Here is a 25,546-nt window from a genome sequence, read left to right on the forward strand (position 1 = left end):
GGAACACAAGTATGGCCTGGTTCTGAACTAGGGATAAAGCGATTCCCGTACTCTTTGTGAACGGACATCTCCTAAACGGGGCTCTTTTTAGGTGAATTGCCAGTCTCCCTTAAATCCATTCGGTAGGAATTGAGCTTCTGCCAAGCTCCAGATCTCCAAGATGAAGTTTACAGAAGGAATGTGGCGCCTGAGGGTAGGCGATCCTGCATCTCACGTCGGGAGCAACATACTGATAAATTTATAGGAAGGCATTCGGGTGGACTGGATGAGCAATGTGGAAAGATTGAGCATCAAAGATGAAACGGTCGATATCTTGCTGAACAAATTCCAGCGGCATCGCGGTGATACCCTGAATTCTGGTAAGACGCTTCTGGCTCTACCTACTTGGGGGCTTGACTGAGTAGAATTCTGCCAGCGACCGTGTCTGCGCGTGTTACCTCGCCGTTGGAGGGAATCATCGGGGTCAAATTGGTCCATTGGTAGGCGCCCATCGAGCATTAGGAGCTTCAGGCGCTGATCAGTCTCGCGCATCAGGGCGGGCCAAGTGGATAAAGGGCCGCACTACATGCTTGCGACCTCAACGGGCCATACCAACATCAGCCATGCCAAGAACGAAAAGCTCAGCTATGGCAGCGGTCCGTTAGATCTGACCGTCAACACCGCTCCCAATGAGATGGACTTTGTCTTTTCCGACGCAAAGGGAAAGCTGACGGGCCACTCCTGGCGGTCGATCGGATACGTCGGGGACCAGACCACGGAAAAATCCCGCTGGGACGATGGCATTTTCTTCGAGCGACAGGGATACATGCTCGCCGCTCTGGACATCGGCGTCGGCGAGAAGCTGTATGGTCTCGGCGAGCGGTTCGGCCCCTTCGTCAAGAACGGCCAGACCGTCGATATCTGGAACGAGGACGGCGGGACGTCCTCGGAGCTGGCATACAAGAACATCCCCTTCTTCGTCAGCTCCAAGGGGTACGGGGTTTTCGTCAACAACCCAGGCAAGGTCAGTCTGGAGCTGCAGTCGGAGCGGACCACCCGGGTGAATATCTCGATTGCCGGCGAGGAATTGGAGTATTTCGTCGTCTATGGCAAGACGCCCAAGGAGATCCTGCGCAGATACACGGCTTTGACGGGCCGGCCCAGCCTGGTCCCTGCGTGGAGTTACAATCTGTGGCTTACGACGAGTGCGTGCCCAGCCCTGGTTCTTCCATGTGCTACATGCTGACTTTGGTGCTCTTCAGGTTTCACAACGAACTACGACGAGCAAACTGTCACCGGCTTCCTCGACGGTTTCCGGGATCGCGATCTCCCTCTCGGCGTCTTCCACTTCGATTGCTTCTGGATGAAGTCGTACCAGTGGTGCGATTTCGAGTTCGATTCGGAGATGTTCCCGGATGCGACGGGGTATATGAAACGCCTGAAAGAGCGCGGGCTCAAGATCAGCGTGTGGATCAACCCGTACGTCGGCCAGGCTTCTCCGTTGTTTGAAGAGGGCAAGAAGAACGGTTACTTCATCAAGGTACGCTACGCACCCTTCACTCTCGGCTAGCAGCAATCACTCAGAAGTTCGCAGCGCACCGACGGCTCCGTCTGGCAGTGGGACTACTGGCAGGCCGGCATGGCCGTGGTCGACTTCACAAACCCCGAGGCCAGCGCCTGGTACTCGGCACACCTCCGCCGTCTGATGGACATGGGCGTCGACACCTTCAAAACCGACTTCGCCGAGCGCATCCCCTACAGGAACGTCCAGTACCACGACGGGTCCGACCCGACGCGCATGCACAACTACTACGCCCTCCTTTACAACCGCATCGTCTACGAAACCATGATCTCGCGCTACGGCGAGTCGCAGAGCCTGCTCTTCGCGCGCAGCACCGCCCCCGGCGGACAGGCCTTCCCCGTGCACTGGGGCGGCGACTGCGAGAGCACCTACGAAGCGATGGCCGAGTCGCTGCGCGGCGGGCTCAGCCTCATGCTCTCGGGGTACATCTTCTGGGCGTCCGACATCGGCGGCTTCGAAGGCACGCCGCCGCCCGCCCTCTACAAGCGCTGGGTGCAGTTTGGCCTGCTCTCCTCGCACTCGCGCCTGCACGGGTCGTCTTCGTTCCGCGTGCCCTGGATCTACGGCGAGGACTGCTGCGATGTGCTCCGCGACTGCGTCAAGCGCAAGATCGTCCTCACCCCGTACCTCCTGCTGGAGGCCCTGGTCGGCCACCGCGATGGCACCCCGCTCATGCGCCCCATGTTCCTCGAGTTCCCGGACGACCTGACCACGTACCCGCTCGACACGCAGTACATGTTCGGCAGCAATCTGCTCGTCGCGCCGGTGTTCGCGGAGGACGGTGAGGTCACGTTTTATGTGCCGCGCACCCCGGAGGACGCGAACGGCCGCTGGATCTCGTGGTTCGACCACGCAAAGACGTATGAGTCCGGCCGCTGGTATACCGAGACGCATGGCTTTGATACGCTGCCGATCCTGGTGCGCCCCGGCTCGGTCACCCCGCTCAATCCGAAGTTGAAGGCGCCTCAGGATGATGCGCTTGATGGGCTCGAGATGCTGGTGAATGGGAGCCTGGGTTCGAAGGTTTCGGTTGAGATCGTGGACCCCAGTAAAACCAGTGAAGTCCTGAAGGTGGTCCGTGTTGGGACGAATGGTGGAAATGTGACTGTTGATGATGAAGCAGTCAAAGTGGTCTGGGTTGGGCATTAGAGTCAGGAGAAACTTATATCGTGGTGTTTGAAGCTGCTGTGCACTGAGACACGCTCCCATTCGAAGATGTCCAACGCCTGTACGCACCATTGTCTTACACCGGCAGTTGCTCAAATATGCACAGATAAATCATTAACTTCAATTAGGTAGCAGAACATGACGGCCATATCATCTATGCTCAATAACAGGCTAAAACACGACATGTGGGTATCATGATGATCTTGCAAGAAACAAAAAGACGCTATCCACCAGAGTCGCATCAACGTAAGACAAACGCTGTGGTGTGCAGAACAATGGTTCGAAAAGGAAAATTCCCATAGTAAAAACAAAAGCAAACAGTCAGCAGATGCTAGAAAGATTACCACGCCTCTTCGACATCAAGAAGCCATCTGCGAACCCCTTCTCGGAGGGTATTGTCGGGGCCAACCAACGTCCGCTTGCGTTCTCTGTCGAGGCCAAGCTCCCCATCGACGTCTTCACGACAGTGTTCAGCCGTCACACTCCGGACTACCTCTTCAAGAGCCCCAAGGACCAGTTTCCGACATTCAGTGCGAGGAACCTCAAGTGGAGGCGGCATGTCATCGCGGGCCACAGCTTCCGGGGCGGGCTTGTCGTCGCCTTTACGGGAGCGTGATGGAGATGGGGCTCGTGTGGGAGCGAGCGATGAGGGTCCGCTCTGCGCCAGAACGCGCTCGAGAGCATCCACCAGCGTTCCGTCCAAGTCCATGACCGGTTCCTCCACAATTCGCTCCTCATACTCCTCCGGGTCATATTCGTCAGGGGTGCCAATCGGCGACATCTTCCCAGGCGCTGCAGCTGGGGAATAGGAGCTGTTCATGTGAGACGTTGAGCCTTCACTAGCTGGAATGTGACGAGGAGTCCCCGGCTGAGAGGCGATAGATGGTGATGCCGGTCCCTTCCAACTGACAGCTTTACGCCGTAGTCGCAACCGTTTCACCGTACACGTCCTGGCGTCCGCGACCAAAGTTGTTGCCACATCTACCCACCTCTCCGAGCTGTCTGCATCAGGGAAGAAGACGTGACTGGGAGTGGGCTCCGCCTGCATTGCACGTTTGATATCAGCCTCCAGCGAGGGATACGGCCGTACAGCCTGAAGCAGGAAATCTTCATGGAAATATCTCAGCCAGCCGGCAACATTGATGTTGGGGCCGTCAGTCTCCTTTGGTGCATGGTGGAATCCAGATCCGCTGCTATGAGTCGATGCCAGAGCATCGACGCTAGTAACCGAAGTTCGTGTCTTTTTGGGAGACGCCATAGTCGATTCAGTCGAGGAAGACAAGGAAACGAAACCAGGTAGTGGAAGGTCCACATCCACAATTCCGTCGTCTCCCCGCACCGACAATTTCAGAGACGATTCCCTTGTATGGCAGGTTGATAAAGAAAGATCCTGTGCATCTTCATCACGCGGGGCATTCGCCGCGTTCGGGATGGAGATGTTCCCACTTGTGGTGGTTTTAGGATCGTCTTCAGGTTCTACTGCAGAAACCTCTTTGACCATCTGGCTCAAAGTAGGGGGGCCACGCTTTGGTGAATTTTGGTATACAGACACTGAACGTCGACGGGCTTCTGCCGGCGAGACCACCTCGCTGCCAGTGGAAGAAGTCTCCTGACGGGAGCTCCAAAGGCCCGAGAACAGACTACCCCATCGACCACTGGCAGAAGGAACACTGCTATTCCCGCTTAGCAGAGAACTCTCACTCCTTTGGAGGTTTTTAAGCAGGTTCTCGGATGCTAGGCTGTCGTTTCCCTCGGGCACAGACGGATCGGAACTCTCCCTCTCTAGTCGACGTTGGGAAGCAAAATGAGGAACCGGCACAGTGCTGCCAGGAGTAGCTGTAGACGTGGTTGCCATGCTGGTGTTCTTATTGCGAGTATCCTTCGCATTTATGGGAATACCAAGCGTCCGGATGGAGCGAGCATCTGATCCTCTCCTATTGATGGCAAATTCCGATGCGAGGAGAGGGTCAACATCATCCGTGGAACGATGAGCCGTTTCGCTGGACGAAACGCTCACGGATCGGTGGTGTTGATCCCTGTCGGCGAGAGTCAACCGTTGGGCACGGGACCGCCGTTCAATTGCTCGTCGCAGAGATTCCTGGCGCAGGACGGGTACATTAGGCGGACTCTGCGAGACAGCACGGGTAGACGCCGAGGTGCCGGGACGAAGGGGGGACGGGAGTGGCTCGAAGCGTTGTTTCGGTGGGAGGAAAGCAGACAACAGAAAGATGAGCCGCCGGGCAGTCATCTTATCCGGAGAGATGATGACGGTACGGTGGGCAAGGATGGGATCGGACTCCTGCTGCTGCGCCTTTTGTTGCAGATAATGCCGCCGGCGGTACCATTCTGGGCCCAGTGCATTAAGCCATTCTGTATGGTTGCCCAAGAATGCAGTGATCAACACCAGGAAGAAGAAGCTATGCTCCTTGTCGCCAATATTGCGAACAATGGAGCGACCTTCTTCCCTCCAGACACCCCATCGACTCTGTCCTGTCACGACGTATGGGGTTTGAAGAGCCGTGCTGATACGTCGAGTGCTGCGAACAGCCTCTTCCTTGAGCTTGGAGTTCACAGAAAGTATGTTGGCTGGAAGATGAACGATCGTCTGGTTCGTACGTTGCATGTTCGGGGGTTTGGCGGGTTTTGGATGTATCCCTGATGAATCAACCTTTTTCAGGAGGAAAAGGATCTCCTTTCTAGAAAGTCTTTCCAGATGAGAGAGTGTACGGTTGATCACGTCCCAGTGATCAACCAACAAGTCGATACGCTCATCCAAGCTGGCCGGTGGGGATGCCACGGACAGACTGTCATCTAGAAACCCGGCGCGCCAACGGTAATCTGAATCAAGCGAGCAGGACATGCCTGGTCTTGGAGAGTCCGAGCCTTGGGTACTGAATCGAGAGACTGGCCGTCCAGAATTACGCCCCAGTAACGGGATCTGGATCGTAATTGCCACTGCGTACATCGGTGTCTTTTTCTCCTTGATCTTCTTCCGTTTTGTGACATCTGGAAAGGGAAACCCAGATTCAGGAAGCGACTCTTGGTAGATTGATGAAGCGTCGTATCGGTCTGGAGAGTTTTCACCCGCCTCTGGAAGATTGACACTGAACATCCTTGTCAAAAGCACAGTGACTTTGGAAGGCGGCTTCGAGTCTGGGCCACGATTCGTCGGCGCGCCGCCTGATGGGCTTCCAGTTGTATACGCTCGGGAAAGAGACTGGCGTGTGGAAGGGGTAGCGCTGCCTGTTCTGCTGGGCTCATCGTCCGCGGAAATGATGTGCATCTTAGTTGAGGACCCCCGATAGCTGAAGGCACTACTTCCGAAAATACAGTTCAACAATCCAGTGTCGTTGGAATCTGCAGTGTGGCGCGACTGGCCGCCCTCATGAGAACCACCCATAGGTGCAAAGGTAGAGCTGCGACCACGGGCGCGCACAAACGCTCCAGAGGATATCGGGGGGGACCTCCGGGCGTCTGCGGCAATCGAGAGAGGGCTCGGCTCGGCGGCTGAGGATTGAGACAGGTATCCTCGCCGTGGTCCTCTGGTCAGGGTTGACACGGTCCGGGCATGTCTTGCGCCGGAGTTTTCGAACACCTGCGGTTCGAGGCCAAGACCATGGGGGGAGGAATCCGGGGATGAAGCCCGAGTATCCAGCAAGATACAAGCATCTCGATCTCCAAGCGCATTCTGCGCAATGATCACACGAAAGTCCTTGGAGGCATCCAGTTCCACCCCTCCTCGATCATCATAGGCACCAGCAGTCGAGGCATTCGGGGAATTGAAAGTTGTGTGCAGCGGATAAGCATGGGTATTCGATCGACGGAGGAGGCTGGCATCCGGGAACAGCAGGCCGGATGTATGTTCTTCTTCGGTGACAGATTCTAACTGGTGAGCGGTCTTGCCAGAATAGGCAGCTGGATTTAGTGTTGAAGCAGCTGTGCTCAACAAACGGCCTAACATGGTGACCGGTGTGAACGAATTCGTTGGAGTGAGGCAGGGAAGAGGGGTTGTTCACACGAAAACAAGAGGAATACGAGGATGGCGAAAGATAGAGAACAGGACGTGAACAGTCAGACAGGAACCCTAGACTGAGCTGTAGTTCCCCATTATTCAAACTCGTGTCAGGATAACCATGATCGAATAGATGACGGCGGGATTCGGTGGTGTTGAGCGTAGAAAGTCAATGTTTGTCCCTCGTGTGAACACACCAAGAGAGACAGAATGGAGGGGTTCACGGGACAATTGAGGGGCACCGCAGTCTGGACGGGACTAACAGACCGAGAAATGCAAAAGAGTCTCCACCGTAGAGAGCGTCCCACCAGAGAGAATGCAGAAGGGTGGGAAGAGGTGGAGGAAGAGAAAGGGAGAGAAGTGGGAGAGTGGAAGCATCACCACGAGGAAGAAAGCCGGAGCCGGAGCCGGCAACTAAAAGGGCGGTGAAGGGCAGGTGGGCACATGATCTCAGCCTCATTTGGGCGATCGCCGCCTTCATTGGCACAACCTCATGCATGTCAGGGTGTCACCACCACCTCATCTTGCATGGCCTTCTCCCCGATGGGACTGACAACTGGCTGGCACATGCAGAGTCTGTCTCATGGCGCACAGAGTACAATCCATTATGGTATACAGGGACTATGTACGAAATCAACAAACAATGCAGTCTGGACAATACAACTTCATGCAATCAATATATTAAAAACACATGGTATCTACTTCTGTTGCGTTTTCTGCTTCACCTTGGCCACCAACTTCTTCAACTCGTCCGCATCCCCGCCAGCCTCCTTTTTCTGCTTCTTTTGCTTCTTCTTGCGATCCTCGGGTTTCGTTTCCGCCTCATCATCCCGATCAGTCCGGTCCCGACGGCGCTTACGACCTTCCTCTAGCAGGGCCTTCATTCCGCTGGTCGCCTTGAATCGAGGATTGGTCGGGTCGATCGCGAATTCGTGACTCTCGAACAACCGACTGAATCGAGGATCGCTAACGTCCATCTGGAAATTGTCCTGGACCTCCACTTGTTTGCCTTTGCCCTTGCCCTTCTTCTTCCGGGCTTGTTTCTCGGCCTTCTCGATTTCGGTCATGTCGAAATGCTTCACGCCCGACTTGTCGTCATCCACCATCAGCAGCTCGAGTTCGGCCCGCTTGGCTGCTTCCGCGGCCTCTTCCGCTGCACGTTCTTCACGCTTCTTGCGCTTCTCCTCCTTGCGCCGAGCTGCAGCGGATTCCTTGCCGCTAGGATCGTCGAAGAAAGGATCATCAAAGCCCAGATCTTCCTCTTCAGGCGCCTTCTGTTCGTCTCCAGACTCCTCTTCATCCTTCGTCTCACCTTCAGCCAAAGGCTCACCTCGTTTGGCCGCCTTCAGCTTCTCCTTTCTCCGCTTCTTTCTCTCACGTTCCTTGCGAATGTATTTCTCGATCGTCGTTTCTTCGATCTGGGGCTCGTTCTCAAAGATACTGTCGCGCTGGGGGCCTCCCGCAAGACCAGACGTGAAGGTCACCTCCATCTCCCCGACAGGGCCGTCGGACTTGGTGTGGGACGGCTCTGCGCTGAGTCCGAGAAGAGCACGCATGCGCTGCCTCTCCTCCTCTTTCTTGGAAACCTTGGATTTAGATTCTCCTTCTTTCGTAGTATCCACCACTTCGACGGCCTCCTCGTCATCCTCGTCATCGGAGCTATCACTGGCAAGATAAGCCTTCAGGTCGTTTTCGTCAATCTCCTTCCGACTGCCGCGGAAGGCCCGGGCTTGGGCCTCCTTGCGCGACTTGTCCTCCATGTCCCAGGTCAGCTTGACCTTGCTATGCTGCAGGGCGTCGGTCACGAAGTCGTTAGGCTGGTAGCCGTCCGGAATCCGTTCACACTCGTCGCGGGGCTTGTCCTCCGAGAAATCCGTCTCGTCGGGGACAAAGCGAAGGTCGAAAAAGTTCGCGCTCGAGAGATACTCCGCTCCATCCACAAGATCGTAGACGTGTTTGGCGACGTCCTTGGACGAGAAGGTGAGGATGGCGTAGAAGTAACGTAGACGCTCCAACTGATACTTTCGTAGCTGTGTCGAGTTGAACTCCTCGCCCTTGTCTTCCTGCAGCATCGACTGCTTGATCTTCTCTTCCTCCTCATCAGAATCCACCTCGTCATCCTCGTCACTGGGCTCATCATCCCCCTTGGTAGACGCAAAGATCTCCTTCGGAGGTCCCTCGACCTCCTCCCGCTCCATGCGCTCCTTGCCGAACTCACTCGGGTAGACCGACACTTTCAGCACCTTGCCACCGGCCGGCACAAAACTCGAAAAGACTGCCAGCAGGTCCTCCGCGCGGATGTTGTCCCAGTCGAGATTAACCACGGCAATGCGAGAGGTCACATCGCCAGTCGGTACATCTAGCTGCTGTTTATCCGGGAACTGGAGTTCCTCGCCCGCCCCAGCAAATTCCTCATCCTCGTCCTCATCCTCCTCTTCGTCGGAGCTTTCCTCCTCTGACGAGGAAGACGAAAACCCGCCGTCTCGCGCAGGGTCGTACGGCCGAGCATCGGCCTTTCTCAGCTCCTTCAACACCTCCTCGTCGTCATCGACGCTGACATCGTCTCCTTGTTCGTCCTCCTCCAATTGGTAGAATCGCTCCAGTTGCTTTTTCGTGTCGTCGCGGGCGAGCTTGCGTCCGTAGCGGTCCACTGCCGCGTTGCGAGAGAAATCCTTGTCGCTCAAGAGATGGGCGAATCGCTTGTCCAGTTTCACGTGGGTGTGCCGTTTACTGGGGAGGCGGTAGCGAGGATCGGTTTGGATGTTTGCGAATCGAGGATCGGCTGGTAAATGAGTGTTAGCAGCAGTGATTCACCACGATGGGTGGAGGTTTGGGGAGACGGTACTGATGACAGGGCCAGCGTCCTTCTTGGAGCTGCCGCTCTTTCTGCCTTTCTTGTGGTCTGGCATTGTGGCAGAGTCCACAAGCACAGAGGATATATGAGAGATGTGTCGGATAAAAGGATTGAGGGGGATGGGAGGAGGATCGAAGAGGTTAGGAAAGGATTAAAACTTTTTGGGGAGCGTTACTGATTGCGATCGCGATAAGGGAATTTTCTCGGCGGCGGAACCAAAGATTCTTCGCTGCCGGACTGCTCGAGTGGTCCGTGCGCTCCTCTTTCGGGAGATCATATCCAAGGCTCTGTAGTATTGTTGTAGTATTTCCTTGCGATATGTAGAAACTACGTATATACACATGCATATGGAGGTTGGCGGCTTCCAAGCAACATGCCCATCAGCAGCCAAAATACCGCTTCTCCATCCATCGCGGCTCCCGCTCCTCTTCAATTCGTCCCACAATCACTGTGAGCTCAGGATACACGGTCGCCAATCGTTTCAAGCCTATCTTGCCCGCCGCGCACGTAACGAAGACGATCTTACTCTCTTCCACTCCATGGTCGATCAAGACGCGGACCGCCATTAGGGCGGCGCCTCCGCTGGACATCTGGGGATCCAGTAGCATAACCATGCTATGCTCTTCAATACCTCCAGGCAGCTTCAGATAATGCAGCTCAGGCTCTTCGTTCCGCTCGTTAGTTTGGATAAGCATGCGACCAGTTATGCAATCAGGAATGGTCCGCTTAAGAGCGGTTTCGAGACAAGATCCGCCTCGCAAGATTGCTACGGCGGACATAATGCCTGAAGGGTGCAGTCCGTTGAACGAAGTTCCCTGTGGCGTTTCTACAACCGCGGAGAGGTATTTGGTCATGTCTAATGCTCTGAGACACGAAGAGTCGCTAGTAAGCATAGTGAAAAAAAAAAAAAAAAAAAAAAAAAAAAAAAGTTCCGAATGAGACTCGACTCACCTTTCGATTAGCATAGAAGCAAGTCTGTCAAAGTAGAACACGAAGTCTACTTGCTCGGTCTCTGGGTTCTGGAGGATCGTATTGATGCCGACGAACTGTGGGGTTTGAGGCAACACGATGACATTGGATGATAGTTGCAGTTCCGAGGCAATCAGGCCGAGCTTGCGCAGGTCCTCACTGTGCTTCTCTGATTTCTCGTCCAATTTGCGTTGAATATGTTTCACAACCATGTCTAGGAAGTCAGTTGACAGCGAACATAGATTTTCGACAGGTAAAGCTCCTACCAATGGCCGTCTTGTTTTCGATTCCGCGAGGAATGATAATATCTGTAGCAGGTGTGAGAATGGAAAAAGATCTAGATGCAAATGGTTACTCACCAGAGTCAGCCCTCTGGGGTTCCACAAACTTCCTATACGAAGGCTTGACATAAGCAAACCATTGTTTGATGATGCCTTCAATGTCTCGTCCTCGCTCGCGGACATCGCGCAAAACTAGGGATCGTCAGGTCAGTGAACACATCGTCTAGGGCCCGAGATGAATGGATCACCAACTTCTGCGTCCGAGGCAAACGTCCATATCGGCTTCGACAAAGATCTAGGGTAATGTGTGAGTGTTCTAAGCGGCGGCTGATCAAGTCAAAAGACTCGTACCTTCACATCCAAGAGCTCCACTACTCTCGGATCATGCAAAGCCAAGATACCTTCCAAGATCAAAACCCGAGGCGAGTAAAGAGTGGTGGTTTGTGGTTGACGCTGGTGGTGAGCGAAAGAGTAAACAGGAATGTTTGCCTTCTTTCTTTAATATGCAACAGGATTAGCTTCGCATGGTTGGTTGATTGATCGTGTAACCATCTGTTTACCCTTGCTTTAGGTCTCTCAGCGTCTGCACTAGGGCATCAAAGTCCAAGGCGTCCGGACAGTCAAAGTCGAATTCATTTTGGTGGGCTCTGGCATGCTCTTCTGGGGACAAGCTTTTGTAAAATGAATCCTATGTAATGCCGAGTCAGAAGATGAAGCCATTGTGCGCGTATGCATAGTCGAGAAATACATACCATAACAAGAATCACCACCCACGGCAGATTCAGCGACTTCACAATCTCCATGGCTACCGATGTCTTGCCAGAGCCGGAGCTCCCAGCAATACCGATGATACTCAGATCGGCCCATGGCGGGGAATAGCTGCTCTCCGCCGCTGTTGGCGCCGAGTATACGGGTGACATCGACTCCATGGTGTTGAAATCTCACCGAGGGGATGACCAGCCGAGGTTAATAATGCAGGCGAGATCGTTCATAGCACACACGGAGCGATGAGACACCCACGATAAGGGATCGCAGCCGAACGTGGGGAGCTTGGTTTAGCAGCTTCAAGCTTCAAACCGCCGCCAAATGTTCCAGGCGGCGGGCTCACGTGCTTATCTCGACTGCAGCTCCCGCCGGTACCCAATCGGGATTAGCCTCAGCCCGTGACTTTCGCTTGCGGCTGCCGCTAAGTCTGTTTCGAGTTAGGCTGCCCGTAGTCATCAAAACCCGCTGCGTTTCCTGCTTTCTCTTTCTTCTTCCTCTTTCTCTGCAGCATCCTCATGGCTCCCGTCGGCGAAGCTCACCATCTTCCCAGACGGCCAGCTCATCACTTTCAGGGAACGTAACCATCCGGACGTTTCCCAGCTTCCAGTTCCATTGAAACCATGTCTTCCGCTAATTACGTATGCCTCCCAATGTGCTACGCGCGCATGGTTGCTTGGTTTTAACGGGAAACAGATGTCTCCCTCTTCTTCCACAACAACTCCAACATGGCACCAGTTCGAGCGCAAGGTCGACGAGGTGAAGCCGTCCAAGACGTAAGTTTACACCGTCTCTTTTTTTTTTCCCCCTCATCTGCTCCCGCGTCCAATGATGTATCTTGATTATCAAGTTGGGAATCTCTCTGAAAACACTTGAAGAGAACACATTAACTTGTCTTTCTGATCCCTCGCCTTGCCTTACGTTCGAAGTTTACCCTGTCATTTCTGCTGTTTGACAGCTGCTAACTTCTTGTCAAGTGATATCAACTATCTAGTCATGGATTACCTCATCACCAACGGCTACCCAGCCGCAGCGAAGAAATTTGCGTTGGAGGCCAACATCCAGCCGAAGGCAGATATGGAATCTATCCAGGAACGAGTAGAGATCCGGACCGCCATCCATTCGGGTGATATCCAGACGGCGATTGAAAAAATCAACGAACTCAACCCACAGGTAAGGGATTTTTTTTCTTCCACCTCGCACCTTCCCTGCCCTTTGCTAGGATTAAATCAAGTTTCATGCACCACTCTTAACACTCTCTTCGGAGTGTTTGAGGATAAACAAACATCACCAATTTCAATATGATCAGCAACAACAAACAAACGATTTTTCTTCTTCTATTGACTCACATCGTCTCCCAACATCGTGCTGACTGTCAAACCGGTCTAGATCCTGGATGAGAATCCTTCCTTGCACTTCGCGCTCCTGCGCCTGCAACTGGTGGAGTTGATCCGCTCGTGCTCTAGTAGCCCCGATGGAGACATCAGCCCGGCCCTGGAGTTTGCAACCTCGCAACTCGCGCCACGAGCTCCTACGAACCCTCAATTTCTCGAGGATCTGGAGCGCACGCTCGCTCTCCTCATCTTCCCGACTGAAAACCTAACCCCGTCCTTAGCTCCCCTTCTACACCCAGACCTGCGTAAAGACATAGCCACCAGGGTCAACGAGGCCATTTTGCATTCCCAGGGCGCTCGTAAAGAGGCCCGTCTGCGCAATTTAGTCAAGCTGCGCGCCTGGGCAGAACAGAAAGCTCGCGAAGCTAAGAAGGACATCCCGGACAAGCTGGATCTTGGTCTCTCCGATGGTAACAACAATAGCAAGGACGCCGGCGCCAGCCAGAATGGCTCTAACGACACTGTAATGATGAATAACGATGACGTGGATCCGATGATCTCGTGATGGCGGGCCTATCTGTGACGTCTGGTCCCGTTCGATCCGCATAATTTGAAGCATGGCCGCATGGAAAGGCTGCAGAGGCTTTGTTCGGCTCTAGCGTGGTGTTTTGGCGCATATTATCTTTTCGCATGGTGGCAGCTTCTGTCAATGGAGCTATTATAGCTATTACTATGGGATACCACTCAGACTGCAAGAAATATATCAGTCAATATTGTCCACATCGATTGCCCGTAGAATATATATAATACTTGAGCAGCTGCGGCTCTGTTGCTACAGGCTCGAAAGAATACCGATCGTGTCAATCATGACCACACCTGGTATAATATTCATGCTACCAAAAACAAGGTAAATAAACATAGTATGTATAATAAACAGACACATGTATGGAATCAACACACAATAGACCAAACCATCTAGATCTTGCAGGCAGTACGATGCACTGCAACTAGAAACTCATGAGATCTATACACCAACAGTTAGTATATGTCCGTGGGAGTTACTGTATTGGAGAGACATACCTCTGCCAAAAAGGGCTCTCTTAGCCCAATCCATGGCAAGCATACACCGAGTGCGGAAGCTGACACTCTCGGTGAAGTACACACTCCGCCAGAGATACATAGCGAGCAGGCCGCCGCTGAAGTTGAGACCGCCAAAGTCGAAGACCGCCGCATTGCTGATGTAGGCGAGACTTCCGAGATGCTTATATTTGAATGCCTTGTAAACGGCCTCGTCGAGATCACCATGGTCGATCTCATTGGCTCGCAGGCCGGGGAGTGCGGCAGCGATCTTCGTCAGCTTACGACCGAGGTATTCTCCCTGCTGGTTGGCACGCTGGGCAGTAGCAGGTAGGGATGTGAGTTTTGTGTCGATCTGGTGGAGCAGTTCGGAGAGTTCGCCGAAGTCGAGAGTGCCAGATTGGTCCTTGTCGTACTGTTCGAACAGCTTGTCGAGACGGCGCAGGTGGTTAGATGCCTGGGGGAAGCGCTTCTTCACTCGGGAGGCGACGTCTCTCCATTCGCGGAAGGTGAGATGGAGCTTCTCCGGGTCTTTACCTCTCTCCCAGGCGATTGTGCGTAAGAACGATACGATGTGATCCGCTACATTGTTTTGGACGGTTGAGCAATCGCCGATAGCATAGACGTCACCAAGAGGGGCGCCAATCAGACGCAGGTGGGAGTCCGTCTCAAGTGCATGCTTGTTGTTTTGCGCATCCAGCTTGTCGGAAAGCTTCTTGCACAGATCGGCGCGCGCTGTGGCAACGGTCAGGTCCTGGTGAACCGCGTGGGTAAGGGAGAGAGAAGAGAACAGACTTACCGACACCGGTGGACCACAAGCAGAAGCCCATTGGGATCTCCTTCGTTACCGTCTTTCCATCCTCTTGCTGTGTAAAGATGACCTTGTCATCGCGGACTTCCTTCACCCGTGCATTCGTCAAGACGTCGACGTGGTCCCTAGCAAACCGGGCCTGTACTTGTCAGTGACGGTGTATAACAGGCCAGGGATAAGGCGGAATGACCTACTTCGGCGTACTTCGATAGAGCCTCGTCGTAGGTGTTAAGGATGTGGGTTCGGCTCTGGATGATGTGGACAGAGATCTCGTTGCGCAAGATCTTGGGGAAGGAGTGAAGCAGATCTTCGTTGAGCATATCGAAAAGCTCGGCCGCGAATTCAACACCAGTCGGACCACCACCGCAGACAACAAATGATAGCAAACGTCGCCGCTCCTCGTCAGTAGTGGTAGGCAGACATGCCAACTCCATGTTCTCCAAGACTTGGTTCTTGATTCGGCGGGCATCATCGATTGTCTTCAGGAAATGGCAATATTCCAAGCCTTTCACACCGTGGGGATTTGTTACGCAACCTACAAATGGACATTGTTAGTGAGAGGCCCACCAAATCGGCGAATTTAACATATTCCATACCAACACCGATAACCAACTTGTCGTACGGGAGATAAAAGTGCTGCAGATTGCCATTTGCATCCAATCCAGCAATTTCAACCATTTTCTCTGAGAACTCGACATCAACAGCCTCGCCCTTGAGGAAGTGGCCGTGGACCCGCTGGACGATACGCCGCACCGGTTCAACAAGTGATCGCAGTCCCAGTGTACCGACAGTCGCGGAGGGGAGCATTGGAGTGAACAAAAAATAATTGGTGGGAGAGACGACCGTGACATGATAGTCGCCGGGGTTGAGGTTTTTCAGAAGCGCGATGCTTCCCCAGCCAGTACCCAAGACTACCAGTCGGGGTTTGTCCTTCTGTTCTTCCATCGTGTCCGAGTCGTTGTCATCCACCAGAATCTCCGCGATAGGCAGGTTCTTGGGCCCACCACGTCTGGGGTTCAGCGCCAATTCCGAGACAGGGATATCTTGCGCGGTGAGATGTTCCTTGTATGTGGTCGCATCGTAGATGAAAAAGGCCAGCACCGCGGCGCCGCTCATGACAATGAAGAAACCGCATGCTGCAAACGATTTGTACACGATGTTGAGCGCTTTGGACTTTGGCTTGACGGCAGACGATTCGGATGCGGTTGAGTTATATCGAACCGACATCCGGCTGGTAAAGAAGGTCGGTGAAGCGAGGCATTTGGCGCCGGGACCGCGGCGAGTCGAGCCGGAAAGATATCTAGGACCAGCGAGGCGGATGGATGCCGATGGGTTCGAGAGAGACAGCCGGCATGGTAACAGCCCAATTCTCCTCAATCCTGGAGCGCCCGGTCGACTCCGGAGTAGGACTGCGCTCATCGCGTGCAGCGGGACGGGGCGAAAAAGATCGCCGAGAAAGGAGCTCTGGCTAAGCTATGCGGAACGGCAAAAGGAGAAAAATGAAGTGAAAGACGGGCAATGACTAACAGAGGTCAGATAGGACAATAGAGAGAGGATTGTGCGGAAGAGAGCGACTGTGATGAGGCTCGGAGGAGAGAGTGAGTCTGTTTCGGAGCGAAAGAAGAGCTTCCACTCCTCTCACCGAAGACGGGATTGCTACGTCATGCCTTCTCTGTACGTATGTAGTCAAGCCTCCCAGGGGGACCCGCTCGGTCCTCATGCCGGCTTGGCATCGCAAATTGTTGTTTTGCATTTTTGGGATAGAACTTGTGCACAGGACGGTAAGAATGGAATTGCGTTTTCTTTCAAATGGCAGAAGTCACCAGTACATCCGCAGTCATCATGAGAAGAAACAGAAAATTAGATAATATGAGAAAAAGAAAAAGATATGGAAATATGAAGTCATCGCCGATCCCTTCCCGTGCCCAGCATCAACAATACATCAAGATCTCGTAAATGAATAGAAGAGAACAAAAAATTGAGCATGTCTTACCCCGAACGCCAAACCTATGTTCCATATGCGACATCGTCTATGTATGAGGAGAAAGGGAAAATAGAAAGCAGTTAAAATACAAGGGGCTGACCATATATGGGAGACGGGGACGATATGATGGTCGAAGTTGTTGTTCGTCACCCTAGAAGTCGGACTCATCGTCGGGTTCCGTGCTAGCTCTCTTCTTGCCAGGCCCAGGCTTTCTGCCTCGCTTCTTGGGAGGATTCTGCCCGGACAGAGAGTTCTTTCGCTTCGCCGGTCGTGGCGGTCCGCCGACAAGACCGGAATCATCCATGTCGGTCACTGCATCAAAGCTGTCTCCGTCGACATCCTCATCCTCACCAACTTTGAATTCATCATCAATAGCAAGTAAGGTGGCAAATTCCCGACACTTGGCCAGCATGTTCTCTTCGCTGTCCAACGACGCCATGTTGCGAGATACAGCGTCCCAGAATCTATCTCCAGTTATCCCATGGACCTTCGTCGCAGACTTGTTGAGTTCTTTGGCCGAGACCTTGCCCTCCTTTCGAGCATGCGAGGCAACTCCGTACTGTCGGCGGAGGTGTGTCCGCGCCTCCCAAAGCATCGAGAGTGCGGCCGCCGCCGTTGCCAGATGTCGCAGTGTTCCAGGACTGACTGGGTGTGGGGGAGGCGCCACTTCTGGTGCTCCAACCGGGGCCATGGGCATCCCTTCTACCTGAGGAGGCGGTGGGGGCGGTGTTGCCCGGGGAGGGAAAATTTCTGTCTCAATGGAATGGGCAACGATGGTGCCGGTAGATGAAACAATCCGTTCCATACACCCGATAGTCGGTACGAGTTCCGCAAACTGCGCATAATCGAAAAAGGCCAGGTTTTGCGACACGAAACGCGCAAGCAGAAGGTGCTCCGGGGGGCTGCCAGTAGTATCGAGGTCCTTGAGTTCAAAATTGACTTTTCCACACAGATTTGCGAGGAACTTCTTCTGGTAGCGGCTGTTGCTGATTTTGATGATCTCGAATAGCGGTGCTAATTTGGCAACGTAAGGCCGACTCTGAGCACCAGTGGAATCGCCAACCACGTCGCGTTGATAATAGAACGCTTCCTGAACGGCGCGCATGTACTCTCTCTCAAACATCGATTCGTACTGCTGGTGAAGCATCTTGTGCGTGTCAAATGCAACCTTGGCAATCGCAGGGACTGTCGACGTCTCCAAAGAAACTAGAACCCCAGCACATTCCTTCGGGTGGACGAGACCCTGACGGTTGATGCTTGCAATCAGCTCAATGGCTGTAAGAGCATACGAGTCCTGCCGTGACTGTGCAACACGGAGCATATTCTTCAGGAAATGTTGGGCAATTAATGCTGCAGCGCCATCGTTGTCACTGGCTTTCAACGATCCTCCTAATCTTGTTGTGTTTTCCTGTTCCTTGATCTCAGCGGAAGGTAGAACTGACTTTTCGGCTCTGCCTTCGTGCATGGCAAAGAAATCCGCAAACGCTTTGAGGACGATATTCTGGAGGCTAGGATTGTCCTCCTTGAAAACCATGGACAAAACTTGCCTCGGTGCCTCGCGACAAAACTGGGCGGGCCAGGACTGACAGATAGAACCTAAGCTTTCCAAAGCCATGACCCTTAGCTCGAGGGGCTGTTTTGCGAGTGTGAAGGGTATGATAGAATCAACCATCAGACCAGCAACCGACCCGCCGTTCCAGGACGAAAAAGCATTTTTGAAGTGCGGTTCATATTTCTCAAGGTCACAGTGCCGGCCAACGCAGCCCGCAATGCGAATGTAACTTTTGGCCCTTGCTAAAACGGCCGCGTTGCTGCTGTCCGATAAGTTGATGTTTTTGTAGTGTTGGATTGGCTTCAGCACCGAGATCGTGAGCTTGACGAGTCTGTCGGTATTATGCAAAACACCATTGATTGTCCACAAGCAGGCCATCACTTCATTCAATTCCGAACGGGCGAGTTTGGCAACACTTTTAAAAAGGTCGTTTTGCACTTCCTTCAATAAGGTGTTATGGGCGGAAGAGAGAAAAGGCAAGACGCATCGGTAGATCACCACCACAGACCGGAACAAGAAGAGGTCTTCTGCAGTTGCCAGGTGCCCGATGTAAGGGTGTAATGTCTCCAACTGGTCAGGGCGAAAAAGCTTAGCATTTGCCTTTGCAAACACGGTGATTGTCTGCAGGAGCGCCTGTTGGAACTCTTTGCCTGAAGAATCGCTGTCCTCCACCAATTTCTCGAACATTGTCGAGACCATAGTTCTGCACACCTTATAATTGGAGGCGGATGTCTTGAGGTTCTCCGCAAGGAGTTTCCTCAGACTTTCGCCGAGTGTATCAAGCGCCGTTTCGCTACGCTGCACCAAGTTCACCATCAGAATTACTTGCTCTCCCAAGCCGACCTTCAACTTGGGGACGTCCTGGGTGGAATCAACCAGCTCGTAGAAAGGAGCCATCCAGATTTCTTCGATGGTCTGGCGTGCCAGCGAGGATACACTCTCTTCGAGATCCCCAGACCGCTGGAGGAAGCTATCCAAGATTGCTAGCTTTAACTCGGTTCGCGAAGTCTTGAGATAGATATCTTTGAGTAAGCCAATGCATCGTTTCCGTACACCGGCTGTTGGATCAGCAGCACAGGTAAGGATACTGCGACACCCTTCTTCTTCGAGCTTAGGTTTCAAAACGATACATTTTGCGATCAGCGACAGCGCTGAGTCTCGCACCATGGGTGAAGCATCTGTTGCACATCGTAGAATGACACGCATGACTGATGCATCTCGGTCAAGAAGGCTGGGATCCTTCTCAAGCATGTAGATGACACTCTTCAAACTGCGACTGCGTACTTTGGCTTGGTCACTTGCAATCGAGTTGAGCAAGACTTTCAGAATGGTGTCAAAAGCTTTGCAAAAGCTGGAGTTCAGAACTGTCAGGATGTACGCGAATCGTCCATGTGCGGTGGAGATCTTGTCAAAACGCCTACGAGGACAGATTAGAATTAATGCACAGGAGAATAGGAAGGGGACGGTGTCCTCACCTATGAGTCTCCAACCACGTTGGGTCAGAGAAGAGCTTTGCAAGAATATCGACCAAATCTTCCGCCGTATCATCGTAGGCGGCCTCTTGCCTGTCTTCTGGATTATAATAGACGGAACAAAAAGTTTTCGCCCATTGTGCTAGGTAATAACCTCGAGCGCTACTCAGTTGCCAATTATCGATGCTGCGATCCTGGAGGAAGTACTCTAGAGTCATGCGGTACGGCCCTTCGGGAACAACCAGATCTTGAGGATGCAGAGCACGGCTCGAATAGTCATCAAACAGTTGTCTCAGGTGATCCGTAAGATCGCTACCGGATTCTTCCATGGCTGGGAGTAGATGCTGTGCTGTCGCAATAAGATCGGAAATAGCAGAGCCCATCCAGCCTAGGAGCTCAAGCGCCATGCTTTTCGCCGTGGCAGGGCTCTTGTCCAGGTCTGCTATACCGACCATGTGAGATGCCATTATACGAAGGAGCAATTCTGCCGCTGGCCAGTCCGTTGAGCCGAGCACACTGATTAGATCTTCGGTAAAGAGGTCAAGAATATTGCGGTATGGCTGGTCGCCGGTCTTTGTGGATGTCATCGCGCGCTGGACTATGAATTTAACGATGTACTGAGCACTGCGCACGGCATTGTCGTATAGCCGATTCACTTTAGTCGCCAGCTGCTCCAGAGACATCTCATATTCATCTTCGTCGCCGCCATTGTCACTACCAGGGGACTCATCGTCATCGCCTGCGCGCAGCTTGCGTTTTGTCTTTGATGATCTGGAAGTAGGGACATCCAATGCGGTCGTTTGCACAAGTTGCATCACCAAAGCCGTTAGAAGCTGGATATTTTTACCATCGGCAAGTTTGAACTGCCGGGCACTTTGCCGCGTAGACGGAAGCTTCTCTAGTGAGACCAGAATCTCATCGAGTATGAAAGGTCGCTGGTCAGGATACTTGGAAAATATTTTTGCAAGGACATCCATGGCCCCTCGTCGGACAGACTCATACTTCTGGGGCCCCACGGCAGAATCCTTCTCTGTGTGGGAATTCTCCACGAATATGAGCTTTGCTGCAAAAAACTCTGTCGCTGTCACCGTTCCCTCTGATACATCAATCCGAGCTAGGAAAGCGGCAAAACTGGCGAGTACCTTCTTACTCTGCTGTATCAATCCACTTATAACGCGTCTTTGGGCAGAGAAGAATTCAAAGTGTTTGCCATCCTTGCCACCAGGACGAGCCTCAACCGCTGGGATGATGCAGTTGTCAAAAACCAGATTCAAAACTGTTGGAATAGCCTCAATCAAGTCCTCTGGGCAAAGGTCCCGCTCTGTCTGTGAACCAGACATTGTCTGCAACAATGTCCCGATTGCAAGGAGGGCATTGTGCACATCGTCCAATTTTCTTAGCCAAGTCACGGCGTCGGTTTCGTTGGAAGGGTCGTCCAGCCTCAGATCAGGGGACTGGGCAGCGACTATAACTTTCTCACAGATCTTTTGAACCCTGTTCAGATAGTCCGAAGGGATATCTTGGAGCCGGTTGAACCCCACCACCTTCTTTATAGCCTTCTGGAGGCGACCGTGAGCATCAGAAGACAGAACAAGCCCGCTAATTTCCAACCCCCGAGGGAGTGAAAAGATTCCGTTTGACCGTTCAGCTGCAGCGTCGGATGGCATGTCTGGTTCAAGTTGGTCCTCGGTTTCGAATACCTCATGGAGCAGATCCTGTAGCTTCACCAAAGCAGCATCCGCCTCCTCCTTTTGGTCCTTCATACGGATTGTAGAAAGGTTGTCTTCCCCGTCCGCATTTAACTTTCTTCGTTTCGCTCCACCACGATCGCCCTGGATTGGTTTCACGGGTATGACAACGGACAGATGACTTGATGGGGAGATCTGTTGACCGAAGGAGGCGGAAGTTGACTTGTTCATGGAGTGGGCTTTCTGGTTCCAGGCATTGGGTTTGGGTGACGGTTTACCGGCTCCGTGTGGTTGCGTAGGATCTGTACCATGTCTGTCAGCTTGTTCCGTGTGATTGATAACCATTGAAACCTACATCGGAATGCTATATCCGTTGAATCCAGTATCATCCTGGAGAAACTGCCAAGGCTATTGCGGCTGGACACTTGGCTATTCGGTGCAGTTGGGCGAGACTGGGAGGTATGGCTCGTGGCCACTGGAAGCTTAAACTTGCTAGATAGACAGATCAGTACATGCCGTAACTGTGAAGCACAAATTCGCTTACAATTCCGTCAGCTGATCGCCATCCAGTAATTGCTGCAGGTATTCTCGAGAGGTTTCTAAACGACTGCTTTCATCGCGGCCGGATTGGATTTCGCCGTTAAGCTCGTTCAAGGTGATGCGGCCAGACTGAAGGACATGGTTGATAGAGGTCGTGGTCGGAGGACGGCCGACATCAGGGCGTATGATGCAATCTAAAGAGGCATCATGTTGATATCAGTAACGGCTCACCAATCTCTCACTTCGGGGGAGTCCGTTCCTAACCTAAGCCAAATACCGGTGCACTGGACATGGGTGAGTACTGCAACGCTTCCTCCACAAACAACGGTCTTTCCCGGCGCTGTGACATCCCAGGCGGATGCTGGCTATGGGCAAGCGCCTGAGAGTGGTGGCCATTGTTGATGACGACCTGTACGGCCGGACCCCAGTTCTGGTCCATGCTGTTGGCTGCTCACCACTCCTAGGAGACAAGAATAGCGGTGACGGAAAAGGATCTCTTATCGAAAACAAGACATGCTCCGCTCGGAGACATGGCTAGGCTGTGATATCACGCGAGAGACTGTAATCCCATTCCCAACTCAGATCTGCAGCCTCAAAGACAGAACGATGTAATGTTAGTTCATGCCTGCCAGGCACGGGTCTCTTGCCGCTTCTGACCGCCCGGCACTAATGTACTGCGGCGGGTGGTCCGTGCGCCTATCCAAGGGAAAGAAAAAAAAGTTACTAGATGGAGAACTGAACTACACACGCCTCTTCCCTCTCGTCCACATTCTTTGATTATCTTGTCGTCTGTCAGGTAATTCTCTAATTCCTGCGCGATATTTCATCATGTCGGCCATTGGCTCCCTGATCTTCTGCAACGACTGCGGAAACCTTTTGGACGAGTCCTCTGGCGACCCGACGAAAATCATCGTCTGCAGCATCTGCGGCGCACGGAATAAAGGTAATACACGAAAGCATAGAGATGTTAGCCGGACAGGCACTGACACTGTTCTCAGATACTATCCCTAAGACTATCGTCTCTGAATCGAAGCCCAGTTCCTTCCCCTCCGCCCTCAGGGCAAAGCGATCGGCAGTCCAGACCTTGACTGCGGCAGACCGACGGACAGAGGCCCTAACGCAACATACTTGCGCAAAATGTGGACGGAAGGAAATGTACTTTACTACAGTGCAGTTGCGCAGTGCTGATGAGGGAAGCACGGTTTTCTACACTTGCGTTTGTGGTTACAAGTATGCCATCCTTCCTGGTGGATCTCTTCATCTCTGTCGATCAGGGCTAACGGACATTTCGCAACAGGGAAGCTTTCAACAATTAATACCCCCCTGGAGAGGAGTCTGGTCTATTTTGCATTCGCATTGTATATCTATGAAACGAACTTTAATGAAAGCAACGACATTGTAAAACATAAACCCTCGTTCTTTGGGAAAGCAATCAAGCCGCAGAGACAGCCGCGGGGGCTCCCGAATCCGGCACCAGCGCATATTCCATCTCCCCATTCTTCTCATATTCGGCCATGTCCAGTGCGACGATGATGCTGTCTCTCACCACCTTCTCCGGATCATTCAGGAACTTCTTCAGCGTCGCCTCCACGCCATCGACATCACCCAGACTACCAAGCGCCTCGGCGGCCTCGTGCCGCACCATGCCGACTTCCTCCTGGTTACTGAGGGTTTCCGTCAGACTAGGGACGGAAGCAGGGTGGCAGAGTTGGCCGAAGACAAAAGCAATCTCATGGCGGAACAGAGCCGAGGGATCCTTAAGTCCCTTGGCCAGCGCCTCGACCGCGGCCTGGGCAGTGGGAAGATCCGGTGGCGATGCGAGGTCGCGCAGGGCAAACATAGCCCGATATCTTTGGAAAAGGGGAAGTTTCGTGTCGAGCAGCGTCTTTTCCATCTCAGGAATCGAGGGTTGGCTAGACTCAAGCGGGAGCGGGGGAGCAGGATCGATGGAGGTAAAGTCACTTAATAGATTGGAAGCAAGTCAATCAGCTTCATTCCCAGTAGTTTGCTCAAGAATAGACGTAAGCTTACCTAGGCTTCAGCTTCTCAGCCTTTCTCTCCTCCGAGTTCTCCCATATGATTCTGTCGACCGCGATGTCGCAAGTTTCTCTAATGACGTCGCTTTCCTTCTCATTGTCTCTCAGGGACTTCAAGATCTCTAGACTGCTCTCATAGCCCAAAGCTCCCAGAGCTTCCGCAGCTTCATGGCGGCACATCGTATCTTCCTCGGTGTCCTTCACGACCTCGTGGAGGAACGCCAGGGAGTCTGGGTTGCGCGTCTGGCCCAAGCAGTATGCGAGTTCATGCTTCAACAGGGCAGAGGGTGAAGCGAACGCTGCAGCGATCGCCTGGATAGCTGGGAGAGTTTTGTCGGTGGGAGGCTGCTGACAAGCCAGGTACTTCAGAGAGAAGAGGGCGCGGAATCGACGAGCAAGTGGTTCCGCTTCATTCGTGAGGACTTTGCGCAGGGTGAGGATGGTCTCATCCACACCCTCCAAGTTGTCCGTTGCGGTAGGAGCCATTGTTGATTTGAGGCGTAAAGACGTAAAAGATACTAAGAAGAATTCAACCAGTGAAAATGGATAAGGTCACTGAGTATAGGGAAATTTTTGATCTTATCATAACCAGATAATAAATTTTAGGTGGGGTGGCGGGGTAGGCGGCGGCGGCTAGGCCTGCGTTGCTTGAAAATATTTCCTCTTAGTTCTCTGCTACCTAGGACTGAGTAGGCAAGAATTTTCTCGAGCTAACCTCGCTCACCTAGGATATATCGCAGGCAGAAGATCGCCTATTATTCGCGAGGATAGTACAATGGTACCGTTCTCAGGTACCTACTAGGTATATCGTTGAGGCGTCTTTGTTCCCCTTGTATGTCAAAATATACAACGAATTCCATAATAATCGATATCTATTAGCCATACAGCACTATCAAGTAGTACGGAAGCATAGTTGCTTGTAGGCTTTCAGCTGATATCAAATATGTCTTTCATGTGGAAGAGATTTCGCCGAAGTGTCTGAAAGACCATTCCTATTGTAAGGCACAGCTTCTTGCTACCGTGATGTCTCGCCATCATGTTAAATTAGCACCGAAAAGGCTCCGAATGTCCACTAGGCGTCAGCTCATAGCTGCCCGAATGAGCCAAATGGAATCTTTCCCAGCTCTAATCGCCTGGCCAAGCATCAGCGATCCTAACAGGCCTTCGGACAGTCTTGAATATCAGCACTTATCCATCGAACCGCATCTTATGAAACCACCAATCACCACACCCGTGGGAATTCCGTTACGTGTCCTCCAGTCGTAGTAATAGGTCCTTGCTATTACATTCGCGATTCATTGTACTCTCCCACGGTATTGCACTTGCACCTCAATGACTTTCCTCCTGCAAGTGCCTTCAGGTTACATGGACACAGCATCTACATTCCTCTTGTAGAATTGAGCACCTGATTGAATTCCTAAAACATTTGAGAATGATCCGAACGAC

At 52.7% G+C, this 25,546-nt stretch overlaps 7 protein-coding genes across 7 annotated transcripts; 2 read left to right on the plus strand and 5 right to left on the minus strand.

Annotated features, from left to right (window-relative positions):
- Positions 1 to 565: 565 nt before the first annotated feature.
- Positions 566 to 2,564, plus strand: ATEG_06730 (putative sugar hydrolase; the record flags this gene model as incomplete). The annotated part of the gene is made up of 4 exons (XM_001215908.1): positions 566 to 1,184; positions 1,242 to 1,519; positions 1,574 to 2,421; positions 2,531 to 2,564. The coding sequence occupies 4 exons, from the start codon at positions 566 to 568 to the stop codon at positions 2,562 to 2,564; spliced, it is 1,779 nt and encodes a 592-aa protein (XP_001215908.1).
- Positions 2,565 to 3,068: 504 nt separating this feature from the next.
- Positions 3,069 to 6,689, minus strand: ATEG_06731 (uncharacterized protein; the record flags this gene model as incomplete). Its single annotated transcript, XM_001215909.1, has 1 exon — positions 3,069 to 6,689. One exon carries the CDS (start codon positions 6,687 to 6,689, stop codon positions 3,069 to 3,071), a length of 3,621 nt encoding a protein of 1,206 aa, XP_001215909.1.
- A 749-nt stretch (positions 6,690 to 7,438) lies between these two features.
- On the minus strand, positions 7,439 to 11,773 carry ATEG_06732 (uncharacterized protein; the record flags this gene model as incomplete). Its single annotated transcript, XM_001215910.1, has 8 exons — positions 7,439 to 9,522; positions 9,770 to 9,955; positions 10,121 to 10,458; positions 10,546 to 10,777; positions 10,923 to 11,036; positions 11,246 to 11,340; positions 11,405 to 11,532; positions 11,597 to 11,773. The coding sequence occupies 8 exons, from the start codon at positions 11,771 to 11,773 to the stop codon at positions 7,439 to 7,441; spliced, it is 3,354 nt and encodes a 1,117-aa protein (XP_001215910.1).
- A 456-nt stretch (positions 11,774 to 12,229) lies between these two features.
- On the plus strand, positions 12,230 to 13,505 carry ATEG_06733 (uncharacterized protein; the record flags this gene model as incomplete). Its single annotated transcript, XM_001215911.1, has 4 exons — positions 12,230 to 12,247; positions 12,303 to 12,382; positions 12,584 to 12,779; positions 12,996 to 13,505. 4 exons carry the CDS (start codon positions 12,230 to 12,232, stop codon positions 13,503 to 13,505), a joined length of 804 nt encoding a protein of 267 aa, XP_001215911.1.
- A 442-nt stretch (positions 13,506 to 13,947) lies between these two features.
- On the minus strand, positions 13,948 to 16,247 carry ATEG_06734 (putative NADH-ubiquinone oxidoreductase 64 kDa subunit; the record flags this gene model as incomplete). The annotated part of the gene is made up of 5 exons (XM_001215912.1): positions 13,948 to 13,964; positions 14,021 to 14,752; positions 14,817 to 14,967; positions 15,023 to 15,363; positions 15,425 to 16,247. The coding sequence occupies 5 exons, from the start codon at positions 16,245 to 16,247 to the stop codon at positions 13,948 to 13,950; spliced, it is 2,064 nt and encodes a 687-aa protein (XP_001215912.1).
- A 716-nt stretch (positions 16,248 to 16,963) lies between these two features.
- ATEG_06735 (putative sister chromatid cohesion protein Mis4) lies at positions 16,964 to 21,755 on the minus strand (the record flags this gene model as incomplete). The annotated part of the gene is made up of 2 exons (XM_001215913.1): positions 16,964 to 19,781; positions 19,840 to 21,755. The coding sequence occupies 2 exons, from the start codon at positions 21,753 to 21,755 to the stop codon at positions 16,964 to 16,966; spliced, it is 4,734 nt and encodes a 1,577-aa protein (XP_001215913.1).
- A 1,741-nt stretch (positions 21,756 to 23,496) lies between these two features.
- ATEG_06736 (deoxyhypusine monooxygenase) lies at positions 23,497 to 24,586 on the minus strand (the record flags this gene model as incomplete). The annotated part of the gene is made up of 2 exons (XM_001215914.1): positions 23,497 to 24,025; positions 24,096 to 24,586. The coding sequence occupies 2 exons, from the start codon at positions 24,584 to 24,586 to the stop codon at positions 23,497 to 23,499; spliced, it is 1,020 nt and encodes a 339-aa protein (XP_001215914.1).
- Positions 24,587 to 25,546: the final 960 nt, after the last annotated feature.

The sequence above is a fragment of the Aspergillus terreus genome, genomic scaffold (assembly GCF_000149615.1).
Source record: "Aspergillus terreus NIH2624 scaffold_9 genomic scaffold, whole genome shotgun sequence".
Taxonomy (NCBI): Eukaryota; Fungi; Ascomycota; class Eurotiomycetes; order Eurotiales; family Aspergillaceae; genus Aspergillus; species Aspergillus terreus.